Below are 10,000 nucleotides of genomic sequence, written 5' to 3'. Positions count from 1 at the left end.
CCCCCCTCCTCCCCTCCTCACTTCCTTCCCCTCCCTCATTCACTTGTTCGGTCACATCCCAAAAATAAAAGGAGATGGAAAACACGGACAAGAAGTTCTTAAAAATGTTCTCCGAGCAATGGAAACGTGCTACCACTGCAACTGAGCAAATGAAGACCGTGTGACGAGATCAAAAGCTCCGGAACTAAAGGAGTAAGAGGACCTTGAGTTGGGATTGTTGTGAAGGAATCCCAGATTGAAAGCAGCAGATGAACGTTTGGTTTCCAATTCACTTTGCACAAATTTTAAGCAAATTTCTGCAAATTTAAACGGAAAAAGTCCTTATTTTCATCAAAGTGAATTAATAAGTGACTCTGATCTTTCATCACTGCGTCCCACCATCCAATTGTGTTTTCTTTTGTTTTTAATTCATTCCTCTCTTTATCCACATGCACCATGCGGCGTTTAAAACACCCACTATGGAGCTGTGACGTGCAACACGGGCCCACGTCTGGAATCACAGCCGGGACGTCGCTGCTACCCCCCCCCCCCCCCCCCCCCCCCCTCCTCCCACAGTCCCTCTCTTTTTGTTCTTCATGGTGTGGAGTGACGCTTTGTCTACAGCAGGAGACACAGAAGTACCACAACGTCCATGTATCTGATGTGTGTATGTAGCAGTCTGTCTAATAAACTTCTTATTCTCTTTAGAACTCTTGAGAGGAGGCAGTGGCCTCTTCGCTGCTGTGGGAGTTTCACTAATTTACACCCATGTCACCATGCTCCTCCTCCTCCTCCTCCTCCTCCTTCCACACACACACACACAGACCTCCAAATCATTATGTCACTCTCCTTTCATAAGCTAAATTGGGGTCAAGACCATGATGGTGGAACAACGCAAACAACTAGTATGCAGGAGGAGGAGCTTCCAGCAGAAAGCTCGGGAAAAGGCGGGCAGACAAAAACACACAAAATGTGTGGACAAAGGAAAGAAACTCCTTTTAGACAGGAAGCAGAATCCATCTCTGCAGAACATACACAGGAAGTGGAAACACATTGATTCACGTTTTATATTGCCCCCCCCCCCCCCCGTCTTAATCTCTCACTCATACAACGGTAGTGAAAGTGCTGAAGATGATGTTCAGCTTTATTACATTTTGCACATAGCACATATTCTCTTTATATTTTATTCAAAGTCGCTGTAATTTCTTATAGATGCTGATTATTAATTCATTGCAAGCCTTTGGATGAACGTGCTGCACAGTTCATACTTTGAACCTGATGATTAATAACCATGAAATAGTTTAAAAGCTAAAACGTCCGTTGGTTAGTTTCTGTAAAGCTTACATTTTCTTTGAAGGAATAGTTTGATATTTTTGAGAGATATGCTTATTGGAATTTCTTGCTGAGAGGAAGATGAGAAACTCTGGCTAGGAGTCAAATAGCTTAGCTTAGCATAAAGACTGCTAGCCTGGGCGTCGCTGTCGTGGGCCTCCGCCCAACCGTCAAGCTGCAGGTGTCCGTCCAAAATATCGTCACGTCATCATTTTACCCCATCTGGCATTTGTTTGATATTGTCATAATTAGCATATGAATCAGGGCAGAGAACGTTTTGACCACCGAGCTCAGCCGCCTTGTAGTCCCGGTGGACGATTGTGCCAAATTTAACGAACGTCCCTCCGGGCATTTCCTGAGAAGTCGCTTTTTACAAGAATGGGACGAACGGAAGGAAAAAGCCCAAAACACGACACGTCTGTCCAAGGCTGTCGGAGGCTTTAACTTGCCATAAAAAGGACAATAATATAATATGTCATAAAAAATGAACAAAACAGACAAAACAGAAGTTATTGGCCCTTAAATACCTCCAAAACAGAAGTTATTGAATGATATAGTTGCTCTGGCCTCCATGACACCTTAAAGAATCTGAGTTATCTCTGATCGGCTCCTTTAACTCTGACATGAAACAACCTTTAACGTTGAAAACTAAGACAAGAGATCACACTACTCCTGTGTCAGCCTCTCTGCATTGGCTCGCTGTAAAACACCTAATAGAAAAGAAACTCCTCCTCATCACCTGCAAAGCCCTCATTGGTCAGAAACCATCGCATCCTAACGAGCTCACAGTTCAATATAACATTCAGCTCAATTCGAGCTCCTCTCTCCAGGGAGACGGACTTTCCTCCTCCATAAAGATCATGCTTAGGGCTCAGGTGGGCCTTGGACCGGTCCACTAGTTTTGCTGCTAAAGGCCTAGACTGTTTGGGGACTCCTCTCTCCTCCTCCGCTCTGTTTAGTTCATGTTACTAACTCGGCTTCTTCTTCATGAACTCTTTGTGCTTTCTCGTGTCGCAGGTTTCCATGGATCTACACTTGGATCATGAGTGACCCTGCTGCCATGGCAATGCTTGACACCCACTGCTAGTATCATTTGTCATATATTTCTATAAATATTACAGCTACATTTACTGCTATTATCCTTGTTTTATATACACTGCTGTTAGTACTAGTAGTCCAATTGCTTTCAGTGTTTCCTCCCTCTTGTCTCCCTCTCTCTAAACCCATCGGGTAAAATGGCCCGCCCAGCCTAGAGCCTGGTTCTGCCAAAGGTTTCTACCGTTTAAAGGCGAGTTATTTCTCACCATCGTTGCCCCAGCGCTTCGTCATGAGGGGATGTTGGGTCTCCGTGGATGATACGGTCTAGACCTGCTCCATGTGAAAAGTGTCTCAAAATAACATGAATGAATTGATGTAAAGAAAAGGTCATAATAAAGTATTTTGTAAAAATATCATAGTATAGCATGTTAAAAAAAGTGATACAAATGTAAGCTCTTAAAATGTTATAGTACAATATGTCATTACAAAATGTCATAAAAAGTCAAAGTATATTACGACATAAACAAATGTCCTAAAAAAGTCACAGTATCGTTTGTCGAGAACACGATGGTATAGTATGTGGAAAAAATTCATATACATTTTGTAGAATTCATAGTATAGCATGTCGAAGTCATATTATCGTCGAAAAAGTTTATAGTACAGTATGTTGAAAAAGGGAAAAATTGTCATACGTATGTCAAAAAAAAAATTGTATAGCATGTCGAAAAAAATAAAATAAATCGTATTAAACAATGTCGTAAAAAGGTTTTAAAAAGTCATAGTATAGTATGAAGAAAAAAGTCAGTGTGGTATGTCAAAAAAAAAAAATTATAGTATGTAGAAAAAAGTCAGTGTAGTATGTCGAATTAAAAAAAAAAGTCACAGTATAGTATGTAGAAAAAAGTCATAGTGTAGTATGTCAAAAAGTTTAAAAAAATATATAGTATGTCAAAAAAAGTCACCGTGTAGTATGTCAAAAAAAAGTTTAAAAAAATATATAGTATGTACAAAAAAAGTCACCGTGTAGTATGTCAAAAAAAAGTTTAAAAAAATATATAGTATGTACAAAAAAGTCATAGTGTCGAATTAAAAAAAAAGTCATAGTTTGGTATGTCAAAAAAAATGTTAAAAAGTCAAAATATAGTGTGTAGAAAAAGGTCATGTATATTAAAAAAAAAACAAAGTCATATTACATAACGTCGTAAAAAGTTTTTAAAAGTCATGGTACAGTATGTTGAAAAAAGTAAATAAAAATGTCATAGTTTAGTATAGTATGCCCAGAAATGCCAGAAATGTTGAAACTAATTCATAATTCACTTCAATTCAATAAAATGTATTTTGTATAGCCCAAAATCACAAATCACGAATTTGCTTCAGAGGGCTTCACAAACTGTACACATACACAGTATAGTATGTAAGCAAAAATCACAGTGTAGTATATCAAAAATACATTAGAAACATGTGGTAGAAATGTTGATGCTACTGTGGCAGGTTGTTTTTCTACGGACCCGAGGAAGTGAAGTGCTGAGTGTGTTTGTATGAGCGGTTCTCGAGGAACATCTGAAACTGAACCCACGACGGCCGGAGTTCTTCTAATACCCAACATGCATTTTTTATGGGCTTAGGAAAACCCCTGTGAACATTAATGAGGGGGACTGAGCCGTGTGAACCCTGGACCTTAACCCTGTGAGATGAAAGCGATAACATCCACCGCTCTCCGACAGTCACCGCATCACAGCCACGTCAGCATGCTCGGAGTGTTGTCTGACAAGCAGACAAAACGTCGCTGCGCCGTCTCCTACCTTGACTTTCTCGCGTCTTAAGCAGCAGAAGAGACAGTTTTCATCGAAGGACCAGTCAGACACTTCCTCGGGCTCGCAGTCTGGACAAGAGAGGGAGACAGAAAGCAACGGGTTAAACGAAATACTTCCGTCAGCGTCCCGCAACTCAATGCACACAGTCAATGTTGGAACTAAAACTACAAGGTTTCCCCTCATGTTTTATCTGATAGCTGATGGGCCCACGAACAACGAGAGCGATACAATTACTCACTTTCAATTACAGCCAATTAATAAATCCCAACGATGACTAACTTCATATGTCAAGTAAGCCGTGTAAAAACTAACCAAACCAGTGATCGACGGATGAGCTCATTCCCATATCGAATGCGTTGTTGCCTAAAGACGAATGCTTCTCTCTGTGTGTGTGTGTGTGTGTGTGTGTGTGTGTGTGTGTGTGTGTGTGTGTGTGTGTGTGTGTGTGTGTGTGTGTGTGTCTGTGTGCGTTAGTGCATGTAAATAAGACTACTTCCGTTTGGGAAGCATTCATGCCCTGAAGGCCTATATGCAAAGAACTAATTACCCCTTTCCAAGCCTGCATTTTGCTAAACATGTACAGTGGGATGAAGTGTTATGCCTAAATGAATGCAATAAAAGTTTAAATGCAAAATAATTTGTATAGGAGCTGCAACGGATGATCAAATTCATGGGCTAGTATTTGATTCATTCATTCAGGCAGCATGGAGCCCGAGAGCCCTGTTTGAAGGAAATAAAGCGTGCACTCGTATTCCATGATGTACGGTAGAAGTCACCAAAACTGAGGGAGGACTTCCTGCTCTGAGTGACACAAATGAAATATAGATGTCATGAGAATAAAGCAAGTGAAGACCAATATCACCAATTCTCTCTCTCTCTCTCTCTCTCTCTCTCTCTCTCTCTCTCTCTCTCTCTCTCTCTCTCTCTCTGGATAACACTATGTATGAAATAGTTGTGAGGAAACTACCACAAACTACTGTCCTGCAGTGCTATGCCTTAATGAATGCAATACAAGTTTAAATGCAAAATAATTTGTAAAGGAGCTGCAACGAATGATCAAAAACTGAATTTCTTTGGTTTTTTCGACTGTCAACGACACATTTCATGACATCAGCAAGAACTCTGTGAAAACGTGACGGACATTTACCAACATTTCATAGATCAAAACATTTAACCGATGAGAAAAATAATCCTAAATTGCAGCCGTTACTCATCAGCAGTTGCTCGTGTCAACAGTAGTCCCGTGCTCGTGGGCTCATGATTGATTCAGACGATGCCAAACTGTCAGTTCAGGTTCACTGAGAAGCATCTCAGCTCAGTATTGTGTCAGGTTATATACATGTCTCCATCCTTCAGAAATCTGAAAGCTTTCCACCAATATATCACCTTCAGAGAGAGAGAGAGAGAGAGAGAGAGAGAGAGAGAGAGAGAGAGAGAGAGAGAGAGAGAGAGAGAGAGAGGGAGAGAGAGACTGCCGTCGACTTGGTTACAGCTGAGCTGTTGCCATGGCTTCCTTTAAAAAGCCCTCGGTTCAGTCTGAAAACAGAGTGACAGAAGAAACATAAGAGAGATGCAGTGAAATAGAGGAAGCAACGGAGGAGACAAGGAAAGGAGGAGTGCGTTACAGTACAGACGTGTGGAGGAGAAGGAAGGCCGAGTCAGCTCCAGAGAGAGACAGAGAGAGAGAGAGACAGAGACAGAGAGAGACATTTAGAGAGAGAGACAGAGACAGAGAGAGACAGTGACAGATAGAGAGAGAGAGAGAGAGAGAGAGAGAGAGAGAGAGAGAGAGAGACAGAGACAGATAGAGAGAGAGAGAGAGAGAGAGAGAGAGAGAGAGAGAGAGAGACAGAGACAGATAGAGAGAGAGACAGAGACAGAGAGAGACAGTGACAGATAGAGAGAGAGAGAGACATTTAGAGAGAGAGAGAGAGAGAGAGAGAGAGAGAGAGAGAGAGCGAGAGAGAAAGAATCAATACGGTAATAATATACTGTGTCCGATCAGAACCTCCTATCTCTGTATGTCACGCCGGCTCGTCTAATGATCCTTTACTTTGACTTTAAAATGTTAAAATAAGCAAACCTGGAGTCACAAAGTGGTCAAAGACAAACGCTCCGAACCAAATTTCGCATTAACTTCCCAGATTTGCCCTTTCAATGGATTTGAGTGACTTGCTCCAGCTTAAAAAGGCAACAAACGCATTCACTCATTTGCAGTCATTAATAAGTTCCTCTGCAGCCTCCTCAGCGTTTCATCCAGAAGAGACGTAATCGCAAACGCAGCATGTGTACCATACGTTACCCTGGAGCCCACACTGTCACTAACTGCACTCCCTGAACGAACACGATCTAATGTTTTATAAAAAGTGATTTGAGAGAGAAGCAGACAGAAGTTGGTACAGAAAGTGTTTGAAGGATAAACATCCAGGATGTTGAACTGATTCAGCAGAGAAAACAGGTTGAAAAGATAAAGATAGAAGCTAAAGTGTAAAAGTGAACCTCCACATCACCTGGAGATCCAGACAGAAGACAAGAACATTAACACTTCCTCTTTACTTACTGTTACAATCATTCAAAAGCAGCATGTGTTTTAATTCAGTATACCTTCAGTAGCTAGCGTAAGCATAGAAGCGCTAACGCTAGTTAATGATGAGCTAAAGTGCTGTGCTAATGTTAGCTTCACAGGTTTTTGGGTAGAAACGTAACGTTTTAGAGCATCACTATTACACAACGTTTAAACGTGACAAGCTCCAAATCCACTGAACATGAAGAACATGAAGAACATCTGAAACTGTTCTGAAGCAGAACCGGATAGTTGTCGGTTCCTAGTCGGAGCTGGTTGATGCTACGCTTCGATTAGCCAGTCAACCTCAGGACGTAGCGAAGGCTCAATAACATCTTCCTCTTTTTCTTTGCAGTGAACTTCCGTCATGCAAAGTTTTCACATCAATCTTAACATGCATTACCATGCAAAACAAACGTTAACAAAGTGCTTCCTGAAAGAGATTACAAGCGCCGCGTCTGCTCACTGATTCTCATCCCACAGAGAGATGAATGGAAACAAATGGTTTCCTTTCATGCACTGAATACAGTGAAGATATTGAGAACATTGCACCTCGGTGTTCCTTAAAGAGCAGCAGGTCACATATCTGTGTTTTCCAATCACAGTCCACTTTCTCTCACATTCCTGTGAGATGTGCAACACATAAAAGGGACAGTTTATTACTCCCTCTCTCCTTCTACTGCTGTAATGAAAAAGAAGGCAGGGGTGAGCTGTGCTTGAACCCCGTGGTTGTCCCTGGGAAGGGGCCAATTAGCTCAAGTCCCACTGCGAACGTGACCTCCCGCCCTCGCAGTATAGTCACGTTCCTGTTTGTGTGTGTGTGTGTGTGTGTGTGTGTGTGTGTGTGTGTGTGTGTGTGTGTGTGTGTGTGTGTGTGTGTGTGTGTGCGTTTGTGAGCTCAAGGAAGACGTTGACACCTTTTGCATGAATCTTTGAATTCCTGCTCAACAGTCAATGTGTTTACTAGAGATGCTCGTACACCACCTTTTCCTTCCAGGTACCGATAACGAAAAACCTGTACTAGCATTGATACAGGTCATAATTCCCTCTCTACAATCGCCTTTATATTGCTGTGAAAACATCTCCATCTGACAAACTGGATTTATAACTGTTATTTATAACTATAATTTATAACAGCTACCAGCGAACAGCTATCAGCTACCAGCTACCAGCTAACAGCTACCAGCTAACAGCTAACTAGCTCTCCTCCTGGCGACTTCAACACAGAGTTGTTCACAATGTAACATTATAAAGGGGAAAGTATTTAACTACAGGTGTGTAGTACTAGTTTGCACATCTGCCCTGATGATTGGGCAGAATGTACACATCGGGTAGCGAGTGACATGCGTTGTTGTTGCGTGAGCATGCACTAGATTAGCGAAGTGACTGACGGGTTTCTTACACATGGAGGGGGAGGGGGAGGGGGCATTACTGTATCTAATGAAATTAAATCCAAAGTCTGGATAAAACTTAAACTTCTCTCTCTCTCTCTCTCTCTCTCTCTCTCCAAAGCATTACACTGTACATGTACTAATCGTTTAATACACTTGAAGTAATCCAGCATTTGTCAGGAAATATGGTTGAGAACGGGTGGAATATCAGTGCGTCTGTGAGAGAAATGTAATATAAATACTTACTGTGGATCGCTGGCCAATTAAATACTAATATAACCGCAGTATTTAGGAGTTTTGATACCAACATCTATGTTTACCAGGAGGATTTAGTGTCGGTTGCTCAGAAACACAGAGATATTCGGCTAAATTTATTTCCACCTTTGATTTAAGAGGTGTGTGTGTGTGTGTGTGTGTGTGTGAGTGTGTGAGTGTGTGTGTGTGTGTGTGTGTGTGTGTGTGTGTGTGTGTGTGTGTGTGTGAGTGTGTGAGTGTGTGTGTGTGTGTGTGTGTGTGTGTGTGTGTGGTCAGTCCTCATCATTTTGTGAAGCTGTACATTTCTGCGTTTGAACCAGGGTGCTGGAACAGAAGGTCTGAGAGAGTGACGAACACCTTCAAGATCTTACAGAGAAAAAAAACGACTGCAAAGTTAATCAGGTCCAACGAATACCAGACGACAAGGGTTACTGTGAGACCATGAAGAAAATATGGTCACATGACAATTTTCATGCTTGAGGAGAACTGCCACAGGGAATTCTGGGAAATGTAGGAAAACAGTAATCGGGGATTTACAAGAGGAAAAATTCTCTTTGAGGAGAAACAGTGTGTGAACTTCATGAAATCTAGTGATGGTGGTGTGTGTTTGCACATGCACAGGTTTCACTGTAGCTCCGAATATGAGCAAGTGCCTACTTTGTTGGGAGAGAATGTGTGTGTGTGTGTGTGTGTGTGTGTGTGTGTGTGTGTGTGTGTGTGTGTGTGTGTGTTGACGTGAAAAAATGACGTAGACAAGCCAGAAGTATTCTAAAAATGCCTTAAGTTGGTGGGGGAGGGGTCACATGACTCCAGGACACCATGTTGACCTCGTTTCTCCGTGGGAGGAGAGAGAGCGAGAGAGAGAGAGAGAGAGAGAGAGAGAGAGAGAGAGAGAGACAGAGAGAGAGAGAGAAAGAGAGAAAAAGAAGGAGAAAGAGAGAGAGAGAGAAAGAGGAGGAGAAAGAGAGAGAAAGAGAAGGAGAAAGAGAGAGAGAGAGAGAGAGAGAGAGAGAATTGGTGATATTGGTCTTCACTTGCTTTATTCTCATGACATCTATATTTCATTTGTGTCACTCAGAGCAGGAAGTCCTCTCTCAGTTTTGGTGACTTCTACCGTACATCATGGAATACGAGTGCACGCTTTATTTCCTTCAAACAGGGCTCTCGGGCTCCATGCTGCCTGAATAACAAACATACGGTTCATTAAATACTGTGAATTGCAAATTGAAAGACAACACGAGACCAGGCAGACTGGTGGTACTGCAGACCAGTTCATGTGGGTCATGCAGCAGCAGCAGCTGGTGCACTTTTGTCACTTTTAAGCGGTAAGTATCAGAACATCTGAGCCCAGTTGAGCCCGGTCAGAGAGACCACCAGCGCTCCGTTCAGCGACATATGAAAGGTTTCCCCAGCATTTCCAGTTTGGCATAAATGAAACATGGCCGTTGTATGAATTAATCATATTGTTATGTATTCTAAGCAGTTCGGGCAGTAAAGTCAGTTCTGCTGACAAGGCAATAAATGTCCTGAGACAGATGAGTAGATGGAGAGAGACGCTGTTTATTGTCATTTTACTGTATTTATTGAATGTCCATACTGTCTCTCACACTGAACAAACAATAAGCTAG

General features: G+C 42.0%; 1 protein-coding gene across 1 annotated transcript in view; it reads right to left on the bottom strand.

Annotated features, from left to right (window-relative positions):
* lcor (ligand dependent nuclear receptor corepressor) overlaps nt 1-10,000 on the bottom strand; it is a 67,680-nt gene that overhangs the window by 18,824 nt on the left and 38,856 nt on the right. Inside the window, exon 3 of the mRNA XM_068704376.1 lies at nt 4,152-4,231. Coding sequence (XP_068560477.1) covers nt 4,152-4,231 — 80 coding nt within the window. The remainder of the gene's footprint in view (nt 1-4,151; nt 4,232-10,000) is intronic.

The sequence above is a fragment of the Cebidichthys violaceus genome, unplaced genomic scaffold (assembly GCF_023349555.1).
Source record: "Cebidichthys violaceus isolate CVI_PGR_0920_01 unplaced genomic scaffold, fCebVio1.0.p SCAF_90, whole genome shotgun sequence".
In the NCBI taxonomy this organism is placed as follows: domain Eukaryota; kingdom Metazoa; phylum Chordata; class Actinopteri; order Perciformes; family Stichaeidae; genus Cebidichthys; species Cebidichthys violaceus.
This window is presented reverse-complemented; position numbering and strand designations above follow the sequence as displayed.